Source organism: Nerophis lumbriciformis, linkage group LG18 (genome assembly GCF_033978685.3).
Source record: "Nerophis lumbriciformis linkage group LG18, RoL_Nlum_v2.1, whole genome shotgun sequence".
In the NCBI taxonomy this organism is placed as follows: domain Eukaryota; kingdom Metazoa; phylum Chordata; class Actinopteri; order Syngnathiformes; family Syngnathidae; genus Nerophis; species Nerophis lumbriciformis.
This window is the reverse complement of record NC_084565.2, coordinates 7,156,638-7,179,308: the sequence shown is the minus strand read 5'-3', so window position 1 is coordinate 7,179,308 and position 22,671 is coordinate 7,156,638. Positions and strand designations below refer to the sequence as shown.

The 22,671-nt window shown below is 39.5% G+C and overlaps 1 protein-coding gene across 9 annotated transcripts in view; it reads right to left on the bottom strand.

Annotated features, from left to right (window-relative positions):
* The window catches only part of herc2 (HECT and RLD domain containing E3 ubiquitin protein ligase 2), a 362,023-nt gene that overhangs the window by 314,228 nt on the left and 25,124 nt on the right, over positions 1-22,671 (bottom strand). For all 9 annotated transcript variants that reach the window (XM_072915066.1, XM_072915069.1, XM_072915071.1 and 6 more), the window contains exons 3-4: positions 20,251-20,344; positions 18,233-18,361 (exon numbers count right to left, since the gene is read on the bottom strand). In XM_072915066.1, the coding sequence (XP_072771167.1) occupies positions 18,233-18,361; positions 20,251-20,344 (223 nt within the window). The remainder of the gene's footprint in view (positions 1-18,232; positions 18,362-20,250; positions 20,345-22,671) is intronic.

The following is a 22,671-nucleotide window of genomic DNA, read 5'->3' as shown; positions in this document are numbered from 1 at the left end:
AATAGATGTCATCAGTGTTTGAACCTGACGGTTGTTACTTTGTGTCATCCAAGACACGAAGGTTTGATGATAAACTTATAGATTCAAACACTCAAATAAAGTTAAAGTTCCAATGATTGTCACACACAAAATTATTCTCTGCATTTGACCCATCACCCTTGATCACCCCCTGGGAGGTAAGGGGAGCAGTGAGCAGCAGCGGTGGTTGCTCCCGGGAATCATTTTTGGTGATTTAACCCCCAATTCCAACCCTTGATGCTGAGTGCCATGGGTCTCATTTTTATAGTCTTTGGTATGACTCGGTCGGGGTTTGAACTCAGGACGGACACTTTAACCGCTAAGCCACTGAGCAGGTTATGACACCATGCTCTTATACAAAAAAAAAAGTGCTGCTGCAATCCAGTAAATGAATATATAAATACATATATACACGCCCACCTTACAGGGAAACATTTTGAAAAAAGGAAAAGAAAAAAAAAAAAAAGCGGGCTTCACTACACATCTTAAAACTGATCTCTGCCAACTATTCCTCGTGGGAGCTGTGTGTTTGATCACTCATTTTTTCAGTGTGTATGTTAACCTATCAGGCATGATGTTAAAATGTAATGTTAGCATGTAGCTCTAGCTTGATGTCAAAATGCTACAGTATGTTGGCATGTAGCTCACATAGCTCTGCTAGTGTTTGGAATCTAGCATGATGTAAAAATGCTATATTAGCATGTAGCTCATATAGCTCTGCCAGTGACGTGCAGTCACTCATGGAAAGAAAAAAAATTTAAAAAGAAAAAAATATATATTGTTAAATGTATCCAGTGATTATACTATAAAGTTATTTTCCATTTAACTTCACCAGTTTTAGATTATTTTTATTCAAAATCGCTGAATTTTCACATTTGCCGTTCAAATACTGAGAAGAGACGGTGCGGTGAACAGCAGCCAGTCGAGGCACGTCACTCAGTGCCTCAACATGGACGGACTCAGCTAACTGCTGGTCTGCTGTGCAGTGAGACTGTATTGCTATATGAATTATATTATACATTTCCATAGTTTAGTTAGCTGAGGTATATAATGTACAGTGAATTTTGTCAACAACTGTATGTGTGTAAAGTATTTCTTGTGCTGAGCGATCATAAAACGGCTGCAAAGGACGCACTGGCTGAGGCTCCAGTAGCCACGCCTCCTGCACCCCCGCCGTAGAATGCACGGCAACCCCTGATGGGAGTGTTATATCAACTAAAGCCCACACTTAAACTTTCCACGTGCAAGATTGAATCTATTTAAAAAAGTTATTTCATAAGAAGCCAAAAAGTGCAAAAACAATAATGTTCGTGTTGGAGGAGTTGCGAATGACTGCTGGGCCACAACATTAGGTACGCCTGCAGACTGCAGGTGTATCTAATTCACAACTCCTCCAACACGAACATTATTGTTTTTGCACTTTTTGGCTTCTTATTAAATAACTTTTGTAACCTATTTTTATGGGCTTTCCTCTTTGTGATGTTAAGTTCCTGTTATGCGCTGTTATACAGTATATGCCTTGAGCTCTTATTTTGAAGGCGCTAAGAGTGGAATTTTGACACGTTGGAGTGGAGCGGAAGTTTTTGAAAGAAGGTAAATAAAGTGGTCCTCGTGTAAACTGGAGCCTCCGTGTTTGTTATTTTGTAGTTTCATACAGTATAGGCGACATTTATAAACCCTCGGTTACACTTTTTTAAATAGATTCAATCTTGCACGTGGAAAGTTGAAGTGAGGGCTTAGTTGATATAACACTCCCATCAGGGGGTTCATTAATCAGCACAACAGCGGCGCACTTATAAGTAAAGGTAAGACCATAATAACGTTTTTTTTATTACCGGTAAATGTGCTTTTTTGTGTGCTACAGTTTGTATGTGTAAAGTTAAAGTTAAGTTAAAGTACCAATGATTGTCACACACACACTAGGTGTGGTGAAATGTGTCCTCTGCATTTGACCCATCCCCTTGTTCACCCCCTGGGAGGTGAGGGGAGCAGTGGGCAGCAGCGGCGCCGCGCCCGGGAATCATTTTTGGTGATTTAACCCCCAATTCCAAGCCTTGATGCTGAGTGCCAAGCAGGGAAGAATGCTGGTATGAGCTTTTAAACATAACCCGTTAACTGCTGCCAATCAAATGGTGAGTAAGATACTCTTTAGGGTTCATATGTTTGTAAATCTGACTATGATGAAGTCAGTGCCTCACCAGCCATCAACCTCACGTCACTGAGCTCTGCTAGTGTTGTTAACCTGGCATGATGTAAAAAGTAATGTTAGCATGTAACTCAAATCGCTATGCTAGTGTTGCTAACCTAACTTGATGTTAAAATGCTATGTTAGCATGTAGCTCACATAGTTGTGTTGGTGTTTCTAATCTAGCATGATGTAAAAATGCTATGTTAGCATGTAGCTCATATAGCTCTGCTAGTGTTACTAACCTAGCATGATGTTAAAATGTAATGTTAGCATGTAGCTCACATAGTTATGTTGGTGTTTCTAATCTAGCATGATGTAAAAATGCTATGTTAGCATGTAGCTCATATAGCTCTGCTAGTGTTACTAACCTGGAATGATGTTAAAATGTAATGTTAGCATGTAGCTCACATAGCTATGCTAGTGTTACTAACCTAGCATGATGTGAAAATGCTATGTTAGCATGTAGCTCACATAGTGTTGCTAATGTAGCATGATGTCAGAATGCTATGTTAGCATACAGCTCACATAGGTTAGCAACACTAGCAGAGCTATCATGATGTTAAAATGTAATGTTAGCATGTAGCTCACATTTAAATCTCTAGATCAACTTCTATCCGTCGATTATACGTTTTTATGTTTGTTTAATGCCTCTTATCATAGAAAACAGTTTTTATAGAAAACACACAAAATATGCAATATTTTCCCCAAAAAATATTTCAAAGTGGAATATTTGATGTGAAGTAATTGGAGCCTTGAATAGGTCAGTAATTCATAACAACATTGATTTTGGTTCATTATTATTTTTTGGGCAATGACAGTTTAAAAAAAATAAAATCCCAAAGGGTCCAAAAGGGTCCCACTCATATGTGTTAAAATTAAGTCAAATATGTATTCTTATTTTTACTTTTAATGTTTAAATCTGTAGATCAACTGTGTCAATTGTAAGTTTTATAGGTTTTTTAAAAATGTTTGTTTTTTTTATGCCTCTTTTATCAGAGAAAACTGTTTTATAGCAAACACACAAAATCTGCAATATTTTCCCCAAAAAATATTTCAAAGTGGAATATTTGATGTGAAGTAATTGGAACTTTAAATATGTCAATAATTCATAACATTGATTTTGATGCATTATTATGTTTTAGGCAATGTCAGTTTGTTTTTGTTTTTTTTAAATATACAACGTGTTAGACATCTAAAAGGGTCCCACTCATAAAAGTGTTAAAAATAGGTCATACATTAAATATGATTTTTTTTACTTTCAACGAATAAATCTGTAGTTCAACTTCAGGGCTATCTGTCCATATAAAGTTTAGTTTTTATGTTTAACAATGTCCTCTTTGTTTAGAAAAAAACGTTTTTTATGGCAGAAACACAAAATATGCAACATTTTCCCTCAAAAAAGTATTTTAAAGTGTAATATTTGATGTGACGTAATTGGAGCCTTAAATATGTCAATAATTCATAACAACATTGATGTTGGTTCATTATTATTTTCTGGGCAATGACAGTTTAAAAAAAAAAAATCACACTAAAATTCTCATATGTGTTAAAATTATCAAGCAATCAATCAAAGTTTATTTATATAGCCCTTAATCACAAGTGTCTCAAAGGGCTGCACAAACCACAACGACGTATTCTTATTTTTACTCTTAACATTTAAATCTCTAGATCAACTTCTTTGTCCGTCGATTATACGTTTTTATGTTTGTTTTATGCCTCTTATCATAGAAAACAGTTTTTATAGAAAACACACAAAATATGCAATATTTCCCCCAAAAAATATTTCACAGTGGAATATTTGATGTGAAGTAATTGGAGCCTTGAATAGATCAGTAACTCATAACAACATTGATTTTGGTTCATTATTATTTTTTGGGCAATGACAGTTTAAAAAAAATAAAATTTCAAAGGGTCCAAAAGGGTCCCACTCATATGTGTTAAAATTAAGTCAAATATGTATTCTTATTTTTACTTTTAATGTTTAAATCTGTAGATCAACTTCTATCCGTCAATTGTAAGTTTTATGGGTTTTAAAAAAATGTTTTTTGTTTGTTTGTTGTATGCCTCTTTTATCAGAGAAAACTATTTTTATAGCAAACACACAAAATCTGCAATATTTTCCAAAAAATATTTCAAAGTGGAATATTTGATGTGAAGTAATTGGAACTTTAAATATGTCAATAATTCATAACAACATTGATTTTGATGCATTATTATGTTTTAGGCAATGTCAGTTTTTTTTTGTTTTTTTTTAATATACAAAATGTTAGACATCTAAAAGGGTCTCACTCATAAAAGTGTTAAAAATAGGTCATACATTAAATATGATTTTTTTTACTTTCAACGAATAAATCTGTAGTTCAACTTCAGGGCTATCTGTCCATATAAAGTAAATTATTTATGTTTAACAATGTCCTCTTTGTTTAAGCAAAACCTGTTTTTTTATGGCAGAAACACAATATTCAACATTTTCCCGCAAAAAATATTTCAAAGTGGAATATTGGATGTGAAGTAATTGGAGCCTTCACTATGTCAATAATTCATAACATTGATTTTATTATATAATTTTTTTGGGCAATGACAGTTTAAAAATAAAATTACACAAAAATTCTCAGGGATCCAAAAGGCTTCCTCATACGTGTTAAAATTATCAATCAATCAATCAAAGTGTATTTATATAGGCCTTAATCACAAGTGTCTCAAAGGGCTGCACAAACCACACCAACATCCTCTGCTCAGATGCCATAAATATTTATTGTTATTTTTACTCTTAACATTTAAAATCTCTTCTATTCGATCAACTTCTATTTGTCGATTAGGTATACGTTTTTATGTTTGTTTTATGCCTCATATGATAGAAACTGTTTTTACAGCAAACACACAAAATATGCAATATTTTACCCAAATAAATATGTCAGAATGTAATATTTGATGTGAAGTAATTGAAATATGTTGATAATTCATAACAACATTGATTTTGGTTCTTTTTTTTTTTTTTGAACAATGCTAGTTTAAAAAAATAAATCCCACTAAAATGATCAGGGATCCAAATGGGTCCCACTCATACGTGTTAGTTATCAAGCAATCAATGTGTAACGTGAACTGTTTTACGACCTCTTCTTTGAACTGTTTTACAACCTTTCTTTTGAACTGTTCTGTAACCAAAGGCAACGCTGTTTACGACCCACGTCCCTTAGAAACAGCTGTTGCCATGTAATCAGGGAAAGTCCAAACAAAAAGAGGTGGCGTACAATCTTTTGCCAGAGCGTGTTATTTATTCTTATTTTTACTCTTAAAGGGGAACATTATCACCAGACCTATGTAAGCGTCAATATATACCTTGATGTTGCAGAAAAAAGACCATATATTTTTTTAACCGATTTCCGAACTCTAAATGGGTGAATTTTGGCGAATTAAACGCCTTTCTATTATTCGCTCTCGGAGCGATGACGTCACAACGTGACGTCGCATCGGGAAGCAATCCGCCATTTTCTCAAACACCGAGTCAAATCAGCTCTGTTATTTTCCGTTTTTTCGACTGTTTTCCGTACCTTGGAGACATCATGCCTCGTCGGTGTGTTGTCGGAGGGTGTAACAACACGAACAGGGACGGATTCAAGTTGCACCAGTGGCCCAAAGATGCGAAAGTGGCAAGAAATTGGACGTTTGTTCCGCACACTTTACCGACGAAAGCTATGCTACGACAGAGATGGCAAGAATGTGTGGATATCCTGCGACACTCAAAGCAGATGCATTTCCAACGATAAAGTCAAAGAAATCTGCCGCCAGACCCCCATTGAATCTGCCGGAGTGTGTGAGCAAATCAGGGACAAAGGACCTCGGTAGCACGGCAAGCAATGGCGGCAGTTTGTTCCCACAGACGAGCGAGCTAAACCCCCTGGATGTCTTGGCTCACACCGTCCCGAAGATGATCAAGAGAAGAATATCGACCCTAGCTTCCCTGGCCTGCTGACATGAGGGTATGTCTACAGAATATATTAATTGATGAAAATTGGGCTGTCTGCACTCTCAAAGTGCATGTTGTTGCCAAATGTATTTCATATGCTGTAAACCTAGTTCATAGTTGTTAGTTTCCTTTAATGCAAAACAAACACATACCAATCGTTGGTTAGAAGGCGATCGCCGAATTTGTCCTCGCTTTCTCCCGTGTCGCTGGCTGTCGTGTCGTTTTCGTCGGTTTCGCTTGCATACGGTTCAAACCGATATGGCTCAATAGCTTCAGTTTCTTCTTCAATTTCGTTTTCGCTACCTGCCTCCACACTACAACCATCCGTTTCAATACATTCGTAATCTGTTGAATCGCTTAAGCCGCTGAAATCCGAGTCTGAATCCGAGCTATAGCTTGCTGTTCTTTCCGCCATGTTTGTTTGTGTTGGCTTCACTATGTGACGTCACAGGAAAATGGACGAGTGGTTAAAATCAGGCACTTTGAAGCTTTTTTTTTAGGGATATTGCGTGATGGGTAAAATTTTGAAAAAAACTTCGAAAAATATAATAAGCCACTGGGAACTGATTTTTAATGGTTTTAACAATTCTGAAATTGTGATAATGTTCCCCTTTAACCTTTAAATCTCTAGATCAGGGGTGCTCATTACGTCGATCGCGAGCTACCGGTCGATCATGGAGGGTGTGTCAGTCGATCACCAGCCAGGCATTAAAAAAATAGTCCTAAAAATGAGCGATCATAAATCTTCAATATGACGTCACTTTCGTCACTTGATTGACATTCACGGCACCCGAGGGTCTTCTGAGATGAGCTTGTGCACAAGCTAGCAAGCTACGGAGTTTGCCGACAATGTATTTCTTGTAAAGTGTATACAAAAGAGTACGGAAGCTGGATAAATAAGATGCCAAAAACCAACCACTTTCATGTGGTATTGGACAGAAAGGAGGACTTTTTTTCTCCTCCATTCGAAAATGCGGACGTTATCAGCACCACTGTCTGATTCCAATCAATGCAAGGCATCAGAATCAGGTAATACACCAACTTATATTCTTGTCTACATGAAAGAAAGGAATCTATATGTGTTAAACATGCTTGTATTATCTTTAAACACTTTTAACTTATTAACAATATTAACGATATGTGTTAAACATGCTTGTATTATCATTAAACACCTTTGACTTGTTAACAATATTAACTATATGTGTTAAACATGCTCGTATTATCTTTAACCACCTTTAAGTTGTTATCAACATTAACTATATGTGTTAAACATTCTTGTATTATCATTAAACCCCTTTAATTTATTAACAATATTAACTATATGTGTTAAACATGCTTGCATTATCTTTAAACACCTTTAACTTATTAACAATATTAACTATATGTGTTAAACATGCTTGTATTATCATTAAACACCTTTAACTTGTTAACAATATTAACTATATGTGTTAAACATGCTTGTATTATCTTTAAACACCTTTAACTTGTTAACAAAAACATACGTTTCATAAATAAGTAAATATAAATTATATATATGAATGAGGTAGATCCCCACGACTTGATCAATTGAAAAGTAGCTCGCCTGCAGAAAAAGTGTGAGCACCCCTGCTCTAGATCAACTTCCAGTCGTCATTTATAAGTTTTATGTTTTTTTGTTTGTTTTATGCCTCTTGTCATATAAAACAGTTTTATGGCAAACACACAAATATGCAATATTACAAAATGGAATATTAAGTGAAGTAATTGTAGCCTTCACAATTCATAAAAACATTATTTTGATTTATTATTATTTTTGAGCAATGACAGTTTTAAAGAAAAAAACATCCTGTATGGCAGCTTTGTGTTACTAAAGTCAACAATTAAACTGTCTCTTCTTCTTTTTTCTTTTTTTTTTAACAGTATTTGTAGAATGTGCTGCTGTGTTAAAATCGAGCTGCACGTTGGCCACCCTGTTTGAGTGGAAAAGGAGTTTAAAAGGTGAATGCGGGCAACATGTGATTCAAAGAACCTGACAGGAAGTGCGCAGCGCAGCGCTCATCCATTTGCAATCCTGGTGATGCCATTTCCTGTCTCTTTCCCCCACCCACGCCCCTCACCGTCACCCTGGAGCTTATCTCGTTGCCGCATAGCAGCGATCCACCCAGCAGTGACGGCGCTCTCGGGTGAAAGACCCCTCCTCCTCATCACGGCCCAACAATATGTCGCCATGAAAAGAGTTATTTAGGAGACAAAGTGAGAGGCGGGTCATGTGACCAGGCATGGTGAGCGAGCGACAAGATTGTGTAGCAAAGCATCAACAACAACATACACACGGAGAAATAACTGCATAGAAATACAAGACAATATGAAAGGGGAACTTCATAACCTCTTCAGTGGACTCAAGAGAGGTGACCTGGTCTTAACTTGGAGCAACACGGCAGTTTCAGGGTCTATTTTCAGCTATGGCTGTAGGCAACCCCCTAATGTGTGTTTTATTAATTCCACACGATGTTAGTAGCTGCATCTGAAGTATGACGAGTGGTCAGCTTCCAGCACCCTTATGGAGCTCTGCATGCGCTATAAAATGTTGCTCCTCACTTGTTGCTGTGGAAAATGATGTATCAGCACTATTGCAACTAGAGATGTCCGATATTATCGGCCGATAAATGCTTTAAAATGTAATATTGAAAATTATCGGTATCGGTTTCAACCTCCCGATTTTCCCGGGAGACTCCCGAATTTCAGTGCCCCTCCCAAAAATCTCGGTGGGCAACCATTCTCCCGATTTCCACACGGACAACATTATTGGGGGTGTGCCTTGAAGGCACTGCCTTTAGCGTCCTCTACAACCTGTCGTCACGTCCGCTTTTCCTCCATACAAACAGCATGCCGGCCCAGTCACATAATATATACGGCTTTTACACACACACACACAAGTGAATGCAAATCATACTTGGTCAACAGCCATATAGGTCACACTGAGGGTGGCCGTATAAAAAACTTTAACACTGTTACAAATATGCGCCACACTGTGAACCCACACCAAACAAGAATGACAAACACATTTCGGGAGAACATCCGCACCGTAACACAACATAATTGCATTATTAATATTTCTACTACGGATAATTTAAACAAAAACTCGTCAAAACAGCCCAATACTTATAATATGGGCTTTTTAAACATAAGATCATTGTCTCCCAAAACGTTATTAGTTAATGAGGTCATTAGAGACAACAATCTTAACGTCATTGGTCTTAGCGAAATCTGGCTCAAACCAGACGAATTTTTTGCGCTAAATGAGGCATCTCCTCCTAACTATACGAATGCGCATATTGCCCGTCCCCTTAAAAGGGGTGGGGGGGTCGCACTAATATACAATGAAAACTTTAACCTTACCCCTAACCTAAATAATAAATACAAATCGTTTGAGGTGCTTACTATGAGGTCTGTCGCACCGCTGCCTCTCGATATGGCTGTTATCTACCGCCCCCCAGGGCCCTACTCGGGCTTTATTAATGAATTCTCAGAGTTCGTTGCTGATCTAGTGACGCACGCAGACAATATAATCATAATGGGGGACTTTAATATCCATATGAATACCCCATCGGACCCTCAGTGCGTGGCGCTCCAGACTATAATTGATAGCTGTGGTCTTACACAAATAATAAATGAACCTACGCATCGCAACGGCAATACGATAGATCTAGTGCTGGTCAGTGGTGTCACCACCTCCAAAGTTATGGTACTCCCGTATACTAAAGTAATGTCCGATCATTACCTTATAAAATTCGAAGTTCTGACTCATTGTCAACAAACTAATAATAATAATAACTGCTATAGCAGCCGCAACATTAATGCTGCCACAACGATGACTCTTGCTGACCTACTGCCTTCGGTAATGGCACCATTCCCAAATTATGTCGGCTCTATTGATAACCTCACTAACAACTTTGACAATGCCCTGCGCAAAACCATTGATAGTATAGCACCGCTAAAACAAAAAAGGGCCCCTAAAAGGCGCACCCCATGGTTTACAGAAGAAACCAGAGCTCATAAATTATCATGTAGAAAGTTGGAACGCAAATGGCGCGCGACCAAGCTTGAGGTTTTCCATCAAGCATGGAGTGATAGTTTAATATCGTATAAACGCATGCTTACCTTAGCTAAAGCTAAATATTACTCAAATCTCATCCGCCTCAACAAAAACGACCCTAAATTTTTGTTTAGTACAGTAGCATCGCTAACCCAACAAGGGACTCCTCCCAATAGCTACACCCACTCGGCAGATGACTTTATGAATTTCTTTAATAAGAAAATTGAACTCATTAGAAAGGAGATTAAAGACAACGCATCCCAGCTACAACTGGGTTCTATGAACACAGATACAACTGTATCTACGACGGATACTGCAATACAAAATAGTCTCTCTCTTTTTGATGAAATAACATTAGAGGAACTATTACAGCGTGTAAGTGGGATAAAACAAACAACATGCTTACTTGACCCACTTCCTGGGAAACTTATCAAGGAGCTTTTTGTATTATTAGGTCCATCAGTGCTAAATATTATAAACGTATCACTTTCCTCTGGCACTGTTCCCCTAGCATTCAAGAAAGCGGTTATTCATCCTCTGCTCAAAAGACCTAACCTTGATCCTGACCTCATGGTAAACTACCGACCGGTGTCCCACCTTCCCTTTATTTCGAAAATCCTCGAAAAAATTGTCGCACAGCAGCTAAATGAACACTTAGTGTCTAACAATCTTTGTGAACCTTTTCAATCCGGTTTCAGGGCAAATCACTCTACGGAGACAGCCCTCGCAAAAATGACTAATGATCTACTGCTAACGATGGATTCTGATGCGTCATCTATGTTGCTGCTTCTTGATCTTAGCGCTGCTTTCGATACCGTCGATCATAATATTTTATTAGAGCGTATCAAAACACGTATTGGTATGTCAGACTTAGCTTTGTCGTGGTTTAACTCTTATCTTACTGACAGGATGCAATGCGTCTCCCATAATAATGTGACCTCGGACTATGTTAAGGTAACGTGCGGAGTTCCTCAGGGTTCGGTTCTTGGCCCTACACTCTTTAGTATTTACATGCTGCCGCTAGGCGACATCATACGCAAATACGGTGTTAGCTTTCATTGCTATGCTGATGACACCCAACTCTACATGCCCCTAAAGCTGACCAACACGCCGGATTGTAGTCAGCTGGAGGCGTGTCTTAATGAAATTAAACAATGGATGTCCGCTAACTTCTTGCAACTCAACGCCAAGAAAACGGAAATGCTGATTATCGGTCCTGCTAAACACCGACATTTATTTAATAATACCACCTTAACATTTGACAACCAAACAATTACACAAGGCGAATCAGTAAAGAATCTGGGTATTATTTTCGACCCAACTCTCTCCTTTGAGTCACACATTAAGAGTGTTACTAAAACGGCCTTCTTTGATCTCCGTAATATCGCTAAAATTCGTTCCATTTTGTCCACTAGCGACGCTGAGATCATTATTCATGCGTTCGTTACGTCTCGTCTCGACTACTGTAACGTATTATTTTCGGGCCTCCCTATGTCTAGCATTAAAAGACTACAATTGGTACAAAATGCGGCTGCTAGACTTTTGACAAGAACAAGAAAGTTTGATCATATTACGCCTATACTGGCTCACCTGCACTGGCTTCCTGTGCACTTAAGATGTGACTTTAAGGTTTTACTACTTACGTATAAAATACTACACGGTCTAGCTCCGTCCTATCTTGTCGATTGCATTGTACCATATGTCCCGGCAAGAAATCTGCGTTCAAAGAACTCCGGCTTATTAGTGATTCCCAGAGCCCAAAAAAAGTCTGCGGGCTATAGAGCGTTTTCTATTCGGGCTCCAGTACTATGGAATGCCCTCCCGGTAACAATTACAGATGCTACCTCAGTAGAAGCATTTAAGTCCCATCTTAAAACTCATTTGTATACTCTAGCCTTTAAATAGCCCCCCTGTTAGACCAGTTGATCTGCCGTTTCTTTTCTTTTCTCCTCTGCTCCCCTTTTCCTTGAGGGGAGGGGGGGCACAGGTCCAGTGGCCATGGATGAAGTGCTGGCTGTCCAGAGTCGGGACCCGGGGTGGACCGCTCACCTGTGCATCGGCTGGGAACATCTCTGCGCTGCTGACCCGTCTCCGCTCGGGATGGTGTCCTGCTGGCCCCACTATGGACTGGACTCTTACTATTATGTTGGATCCACTATGGACTGGACTCTCACAATATTATGTCAGACCCACTCGACATCCATTGCTTTCGGTCTCCCCTAGAAGGGGGGGGTTACCCACATATGCGGTCCTCTCCAAGGTTTCTCATAGTCATTCACATCGACGTCCCACTGGGGTGAGTTTTTCCTTGCCCTTATGTGGGCTTTGTACCGAGGATGTCGTTGTGGCTTGTGCAGCCCTTTGAGACACTTGTGATTAAGGGCTATATAAATAAAGATTGATTGATTGATTGATTGATTGATTGATAAACACAACAGAACAAATACCCAGAACCCCTTGCAGCACTAACTCTTCCGGGACGCTACAATATACACCCCCCGCTACCACCAAACCCCGCCCCCTCCCACCTCAACCCCACCGACCCCCCTCCCCCCATCTCCCGAATTCGGAGGTCTCAAGGTTGGCAAGTATGCTCTAGTATACTCTGGACTGAAGCTGTGTGCCTTCATTGTTTTTGTAGCTGTTGTTTTGAGGCATGTTTAAAAAAAATGTTTAAATAATGCACTTTGTGAAAGTCAAAGTATAGTATTTCCCATAGTTGTAGTGGGTATCAGGATTATCTCAGGGAGAGCATGTCCCAAATTCCAAGCTGCTGTTTTGAGGCATGTTAAAAAAAAACAATGCACTTTGTGACTTCAATAATAAATATAGCAGTGCCATGTTGGCACTTATTTCCCATAACTGGAGTTGAAGTTGTTCTCTTATTTTGGAAAAACTTGTTTTTGATTGATTGATTGAAACTTGTATTAGTAGATTGCACAGTACAGTACATATTCCGTACAATTGACCACTAAATGGTAACACCCCAATACGTTTTTCAACTTGTTTAAGTCGGGGTCCACGTTAATCAATTCATGGTAAAGTTACATTGTTTAATGCATCCAGCGGGGCATCACAACAAAATTAGCCATAATAATGTGTTAATTCCACGACCGTATATATCGGTATTGGTTGATATCGGAATCGGTAATTAAGAGTTAGACAATATCTGAATATCGGATATCCGCAAAAAAGCCATTATCGAACATCTCTAATTACAACATTGGTTGTGTTGCTGCTAGGGATGGCTACCCTTCACATCTGAACCCATACTGATTCCTGGGAATCGGTAACAGTACACGACGCTACCAATTTTCAGTAGGTTTGTGTGTTAACAAATATTCATTGTTTTTGATGGTTAAATCTCATTTTTAAAAATGGGCCGATTATGGCAACTGCTGTCCAGTTGGTTATATCTCTAACAACAAAACTGTTATGATGTGCAGGGCTGTTTTTAAATGACCGTAAGTCTTGAACTCCCGGTAACAGTTAGAGATGCTACCTCAGTAGAAGCATTTAAGTCCCATCTTAAAACTAATTTGTATACTCTAGCCTTTAAATAGACCCCCTTTTTAGACCAGTTGATCTGCCATTTCTTTTCTTTTCTGCCCCCCTCTCCCTTGTGGAGGAGGGGGGGACACAGGTCCGGTGGCCATGGATGAAGTGCTGGCTGTCCAGAGTCGGGACCCGGGGTGGACCGCTCGCCTGTGCATCGGTTGGGAACATCTCTGCGCTGCTGACACGTCTCCGCTCGGGATGGTCTCCTGCTGTCCCCACTATGGACTGGACTCTTACTATTATGTTAGATCCACTATGGACTGGACTCTCACTATTATGTTAGATCCACTATGGACTGGACTCTCACTATTATGTTAGATCCACTATGGACTGGACTCTCACTATTATGTTAGATCCACTATGGACTGGACTCTCACTATTATGTTAGACCCACTATGGACTGGACTCTCACTATTATGTTAGATCCACTATGGACTGGACTCTCACTCTTATGTTAGACCCACTATGGACTGGACTCTCACTATTATGTTAGATCCACTATGGACTGGACTCTCACTATTATGTTAGATCCACTATGGACTGGACTCTCACTATTATGTTAGATCCACTATGGACTGGACTCTCACTATTATGTTAGATCCTCTATGGACTGGACTATCACTATTATGTTAGATCCACTATGGACTGGACTCTCACTATTATGTTAGATCCACTATGGACTGGACTCTCACTATTATGTTAGATCCACTATGGACTGGACTCTCACTATTATGTTAGATCCACTATGGACTGGACTCTCACTATTATGTTAGATCCACTATGGACTGGACTCTCACTATTATGTTAGATCCTCTATGGACTGGACTATCACTATTATGTTAGATCCACTATGGACTGGACTCTCACTATTATGTTAGATCCACTATGGACTGGACTCTCACTATTATGTTAGATCCACTATGGACTGGACTCTCACTATTATGTTAGACCCACTATGGACTGGACTCTCACTATTATGTTAGACCCACTATGGACTGGACTCTCACTATTATGTTAGACCCACTATGGACTGGACTCTCACTATTATGTTAGATCCACTATGGACTGGACTCTCACTATTATGTTAGATCCACTATGGACTGGACTCTCACTATTATGTTAGATCCACTATGGACTGGACTCTAACTATTATGTTAGATCCACTATGGACTGGACTCTCACTATTATGTTAGATCCACTATGGACTGGACTCTCACTATTATGTTAGATCCACTATGGACTGGACTCTCACTATTATGTTAGATCCACTATGGACTGGACTCTCACTATTATGTTAGACCCACTATGGACTGGACTCTCACTATTATGTTAGATCCACTATGGACTGGACTCTCACTCTTATGTTAGACCCACTATGGACTGGACTCTCACTATTATGTTAGATCCACTATGGACTGGACTCTCACTATTATGTTAGATCCACTATGGACTGGACTCTCACTATTATGTTAGATCCACTATGGACTGGACTCTCACTATTATGTTAGATCCTCTATGGACTGGACTATCACTATTATGTTAGATCCACTATGGACTGGACTCTCACTATTATGTTAGATCCACTATGGACTGGACTCTCACTATTATGTTAGATCCACTATGGACTGGACTCTCACTATTATGTTGGATCCACTATGGACTGGACTCTCACTATTATGTTGGATCCACTATGGACTGGACTCTCACTATTATGTTAGACCCACTATGGACTGGACTCTCACTACTATGTTAGACCCACTATGGACTGGACTCTCACTATTATGTTAGACCCACTATGGACTGGACTCTCACTATTATGTTAGATCAATATTGACTGGAATCTCACTATTATGTTAGCTCCACTATGGCATGGACTTTCACAATATTATGCTAGACCCACTCGACGTCCATTGCATCCGGTCTCTCCTAGAGGGGGGGGGTTTACCCACATCTGCGGTCCTCTCCAAGGTTTCTCATAGTCATTCACATTGACATCCCACTGGGTTGGGAGTTTTTCCTTGCCCTTAAGTGGGCTCTGAACCGAGAATGTCGTTGTGGGTTGTGCAGCCCTTTGAGACACTTGTGATTTAGGGCTATATAAATAAACATTGATAGATTGATTGATTGATTGATTGATTGAACTATACATAGTACTTCAATGGTTGAAATCTACGCTTTTGGGTGTTATAGGAGTTATTACGGTAATCCACGTCACAGCAGCTCAGACCAGGAACAAACCAGAGTGGACGGGGTTTGTTTTCAAAGCAGCCAGCCCAAAACACGTGTGTCAGGAGCAGATGCAGAAGCAAATTTTGGCTACAAATTTCTGCATAAAAGTGATGATATGTCATATATTGTGGGTGTTTATACCACTTTGCTTTACATTTTTGTTGTGTCTTGCTGGATTGTAAAATATGTCTATGGATGAGCTGGTCTGAGAAGTAAAAGAGGAGCGAGCGACATATGTTGTTAATATTCAGTGTTTTATTGCTCATAGTTAATATTGTAAATCCCACTTTCTTTGTTTTCATGTACATTTTGGGTGTCCCATTCAGTAAAAGAACGTAAAATTCCATTCCGTTTTTTTGAGGTGGTCTGTCATAACTTTTTTAGAATTCTATCGGACATTGTGACTTTTGGTTTTAGCGTTCCTGGAAAAAAGGGAGCCAAACACACATACTGTACAGCAGACTTTTACAGCTAAATATGTACATATAATTTATACACACATACTCATTGGCCCCCCAGACGATTTTTTTTCTCTCAATGTGGCCCCCTGAGTCAAAATATTTGCCCAGCTCTGTTTTATTAGCACACTTCTGAGTCTCAGTTGCCATACCAAGACGTTTGATGGCAGTAGTGTGTAGTGTACGGTGTGTTGGCTAGTCTGTTCAGTCTTTGCTGAATCTAGTCCTTTGTTGCACCCTACAAAGTGTTAATACTGTAAGTATTGTACTTATTGCACACCAGCTGTTTGAGTGTAACGTGCATCCTAGTTGTAGTTTTCATTGACACATTTGGAGGTGTAGAGATCGCCATGTAATATCGCTAATGCTAATCAGTAGCATGTCAACAGCAAAGCCAACATATATTAGCATCAAGCTAGCGCATTTTTGGAAAAGTGGAGTCTTACTTTACCTACGTTGGAGCGTTTTTTGAGTCAATTTCTTTTTTGGTAGTGGAAATTGCAACACTACCTAGTAGAGATGCGCGGATAGGCAATTATTTCATCCGCAACCGCACCACAAAAGTCGTCAACCATCCGCCATCCGCCATCCACCCGAACTAACATTTAATCAAAACCGCACCCGCACGCCATCCGCCACCCGCCCTTTGTTATATATCTAATATAGACGATGCAAGGCATTAGTGAGGTTATAAAGCTTTTGCCTGTTAAAGAAAGGAGACTGATCCAATGCAGCAGAGACATTCAATGTGAGCCACGCTGTCACGGCCCAGACGCACACCAGTGCGCAATCATCTGGGAGCCGCGCTGAGCGCACCTCCAAGCGCGCTCGCGCCACTCAAACTGCTGCAGACAGCTGCGTTCTATCTTGTTTTAACATCCTGTGGCACTCTTCTGGGATCACGGCGGACGAAACTGCTCATGCTCAGGGTGTTTGTGGAGGTTCGGGGTTTTGCACAAATGTGATGCACCATGTTAGATGTCCCGGTTTTGTGACTGTCGTAGACATAAACAGCGTCGCAGCTCTTGCAAATCACATAGCCAGCATTACTACCATCCTGATTTACAACCTCATAAAAACGAGTCCACGCTGAACTTTTCTGGCCTTTTTTCCCCCTGGTCTTTAGTATTCCCTTTTTTAGTTTGTCGCGTACCACGTTTGCTGCCGGCGTTGCCATCTCTTTTTTTTTTTTCTTCTTCTGTTGTGGCATGCTGCAGGTGCCTGCTCGTTTTTCGTATGTGGGTAACAACATTTAACTATGTATATATATTTCCGAATTGGTTTAACTGCCACCCGCCTGAATCTATTTAAAATCTAATTTTTTTTTATTTCAACCGCCCGACCCAACCCGCGGATAAAATCTAATTTTTTTTTATTTCAACCGCCCGGCCCGCGGATAATCCGCGGACTCCGCGGTTGTGTCCGCAAACCGTGCATCTCTACTACCTAGAGCTAGTTTGGCAGAGTTTGCTCTAAGTGCTGCTGAGAGCGTGTGACGTTACGCTCAAGCTTGGCATTGTTGGATTTTACGTACATCGGTGCCCGGTGGGACCGGCGGGATTGGGTCGGTGCCAAAAAAGTACTGGATTTGGTGTTGTATTTAAGGTCAAATAGTTTTTCTTCCCATTTTCCCATGCACGCCATCCAAAGACAGCCGTGTTCCAATCATTGCTCCATCCTCTTAGTTTGTTCAGCCCACTGGAAAACGGCAGGTCGATGTGATCAAATAAAGCTCTCACCTGGCTGCCGTCCCCAGTCCCAGGTCTCGATGATGGAGTGGTGCACGGCCGTGGACGCCTCCTCCTCATCCTTCTTCTCCTTGTCGTTGGCTTCGTCCTTCTGGCTCCCGAAGCAACCCGGACAGTCTTCTGGAAGTTGGTCAGACAAGGTGTTAGACGTGGCACACTGTCAGGGATAGATCTGTCAGAATGGTCGATACTTTGACGCAAAACATGATTTATTTTTTTTCTCTATTGTCAGTACAGAACACTCTCCAGGCATGTGATTTGCACTTAATGGAGGTCTGGGTGCCGCAGGGCCCCAGAAAGGTCCAAGGACAAGGGGGGCATTAGCTAACTTCCTTCATCTATTCAATGTCAAAATATAAACAGTAGAAATAACGAGATGAGGCAATTCCTGAAGGAATTGCATGTGAATGCTCCAATGCTGACGAACTGAAATCCTGGGAAAAACATTTTTAAATTGTTGAAGTAGAGCACACAATTCCCAAACAGGCTGAATATTTTGAATTTGGATGAAAAACGTGAGAGTTGTGGAACTTTGAAGAATGTCCCATTTATTTCAATGGGAATTTCCCAAAAACTTGGATATTTTGGGAAAAGCGGGAATTTTTTTGAAAATGGTAAAATGAATGGTCTGAATTAGAGATGTCCGATAATGGCTTTTTTGCCGATATCCCGATATTGTCCAACTCTTAATTACCGATTCCGATATCAACCCATACCGATATATACAGTCGTGGAATTAACACATTATTATGCCTAATTTTATTGTGATGCCCCGCTGGATGCATTAAACAATATAACAAGGTTTTCCAAAATAAATCAACTCAAGTTATCGAAAAAAAAATGCCAACATGACACTGCCATATTTATTATTGAAGTCACAAAGTGCATTATTTTTTTTAACATGCCTCAAAACAGCAGCTTGGAATTTGGGACATGCTCTCCCTGAGAGAGCATGAGGAGGTTGAGGTGGGCGGGGTTGGGGGGAGGGGGGTTTAGGGGTAGCGGGGGGTGTATATTGTAGCGTCCCGGAAGAGTTAGTGCTGCAAGGGGTTCTGGGTATTTGTTCTGTTGTGTTTATGTTGTGTTACGGTGCGGATGTTCTCCCGAATTGTGTTTGTCATTCTTGTTTGGTGTGGGTTCACAGTGTGGCGCATATTTGTAACAGAGATCAAGTTGTTTATACAGCCACCCTCAGTGTGACCTGTATGGCTGTTGACCAAGTATGAATTGCATTCACTTGTGTGTGTAAAAAGTTGTAGATATTATGTGATTGGGCCGGCACGCAAAGGCAGTGCCTTTAATGTTTATTGCCGCTCTGTACTTCTCCCTACGTCCGTCTACACAGCGGCGTTTTAAAAAGTCATACATTTTATTTTTTGAAACCGATACCGATAATTTCCGATATTACATTTTAAAGCATTTATCAGCCGATAATATCGGCAGTCCGATATTATCGGATATCTCTAGCTGAAAAAATATGTATCCCATTCTAACGTCATGTGGGATGAATGAAATTAGTCCAAATTCACATGTTTTTGTAGATTATGCTCCATACAGTATGTACAAAATAAACTACATGATGTTAGTACATCAGCTGGGGAAAATGAGTACATTTAATCAATAACAGCCTTTAATTTGACTTTGATATTATTATTCATTTCATCTTCTGATAGATGAAAAATCTAACCAACATACTGTATAAGTGTAAAAAAAAAACCTGATTTGTATATTTTCAGAACGTGCTTGGTCTATCAGAACAATATATAAAACATAATACTAATAATCTGAAGTTGTCTTTATTTTTAAGTTATCACGCTGTGAATTTACCACTCTGGCCCATTTTACAATACATTTTTTTCAATGTGGCCCCCGAGCTAAAATGAGTTTGAAACCCCTGGATTAGAACAACATCACGGTATGTGGGGAGTAGTAGTGGAACATTCTGTACGTGCACACTGCGCTCATGAACATCCACACACAGTGCTGTGACGACGTCAACCACTGGGTACCTGGGTGAGTCGACTCTTCACCGTTGAACGTGATCTCCTCGTCCTTCACCATTTCATTCCACATCTCGCTCAGTCCCTCGGCAGAGAACGCCCACTGCCGAAAAAAAGAAGAGCTTCAAAATGCAAAGTCCTGTACGTTCTAACTCGGGCTGCAAATAACGATTAATTTGATAATCGATTAATCTGTCGATTATTGCTTCGATTAATCGATTAATAATCGGATAAAAGAGACAAACTACATTTCTATCCTATCCAGTATTTTATTGGAAAAAACCCAGCATACTGGCACCATACTTATTTTGATTATTGTTTCTCATCTGTTTGTAAATGTTGCAGTTTATAAATAAAGGTTTATAAAAAAAATAAAAAATAAAAAATGTAAATTAAAAAAATAAATAAATTAAAAAAAGCCTCTGTGCATGCGCATAGCATAGATCCAACGAATCGATGACTAAATTAATCGGCAACTATTTTATAATCCATTTTAATCAATTAGTTGTTGCAGCCCTAGTTCTAACACAGTATACCGTATTATTCTGACTATAAAAGACGCACTTAAAATACTTCCATGTTCCCAAAAAATGGACAGTGCGTCTTATAACCCGGTGCGCCTAATGTACGGAATAATTCTGGTTGTGCTTACCGACCTCTCAGCTATTTTATTCGGTAAATGGTGTAATGATAAGTGTGACCAGTAGATGGCAGTCACACATAAGAGATACGTGTGGACTGCGAGATGGCGCCAGTAAAGAACACCAAATCTTTACATTGAGAATATAGAACATTACCACACAGCACTCAAAACTCTGTACGACTTTGGTAAGCTACAAAGACACACCGCTTGATGGATTGTCGTAGGGATGTCCGATAATGGCTTTTTGCCGATATCCGATATTGTCCAACTCTTTAATTACCGATACCGATATCAACTGATACCGATATCAACCGATATATACAGTCGTGGAATTAACACATTATTATCCCTAATTTGGACAACCAGGTATGGTGAAGATAAGGTACTTTTTTTTTTAATTAATAAAATAAAATAAGATAAATAAATTAAAAACATTTTCTTGAATAAAAAAGAAAGTAAAACAATATAAAAACAGTTACACAGAAACTAGTAATTAATGAAAATGAGTAAAATTAAGTGTTAAAGGTTAGTACTATTAGTGGACCAGCAGCACGCACAATCATGTGTGCTTACAGAATTGCAGACTGTATTGAGATGTATTGCTATATAATGGAGGAACCAGAATATTAATAACAGAAAGAAACAACCCTTTTGTGTGAATAAAGGAGGGAGTTTTTTTGGGTTGGTGCACTAATTGTAAGTGTATCTTGTGTTTTTTATGTTGATTTAATTTTTAAAAAAACAAAAAAAAAACAATACTGATACCGATAATAAAAAAAACAATACCGATAATTTCTGATATTACATTTTAACGCATTTATCGGCCGATAATATCGGCTTATCGGACATCTCTAATTGTCGGCTACCATAGTCAGACGTACTGTGCTTCAACATTCGGTATTATTATGGTGTGTGTATAAGGACCACAAAATAGCACCTATTAGCAGACATTATCAGACGTTTTGTTTCGCAAACTTATGTAAAACCGACTTTTTTTACCCTCTGGTACCTGCTGATGTGTGTTTGGGATCTGCATAAGTCCTGAAAATGTGCGCGAGTCCGGCATTGTAATCGATAAGGTCCTTTTTCTCTATCTTCTTGTTATGGGGCATTCATCCTCTGCTGTCGCCATTTCTAACATAAAGTGACGTTAAGTTCTAACTTATATCTGTCAGTAGAGTCGCTAGAGTCGCTAAAAACTACCGGTGTAGTGAGTTTACATTATTCACCCACCAAACTTAAGTTATTAGAGAGCTCCGGTAGGACGGTTTCTCACGGGACACATTTCCGGTCTTGTTGTTGCACTATTGAGCCACGGATGAGGAGATGCTGCTCCGTTATTGTTTGAAGTAAAGTCTGAATGTCACTTAAACAGTTAGCTCCACCTTTTGACACCGGTACAACAAAGCTGACAGGGAGAAGACGCTGTCGAAGTGGAGGCACGAAAATAAGAGGGCCCACAAAAAGAGACGGTCAGAAAGCGACTTGAAGATGGTCTGTAAAACATCATCAATGCAACATTTTGACCAAAGAACCACCATTACCGTACATGTTATGTAGACCAGTGTTTTTCAACCTTTTTTGAGCCAAGGCACATTTTTTTGCGTTGAAAAAATGCCATCATAAAAAAACTAAACTCAGTTGACAGTAAAAAGTCGTTGTCGCAATTGTTGGATATGACTTTAAAGCATAACCAAGCATGCATCAATATAGCTCTTGTCTCAAAGTAGGTGTACTGTCACTACCTGTCACATCACACCATGACTTATTTGGAGTTGTTCGCTGTT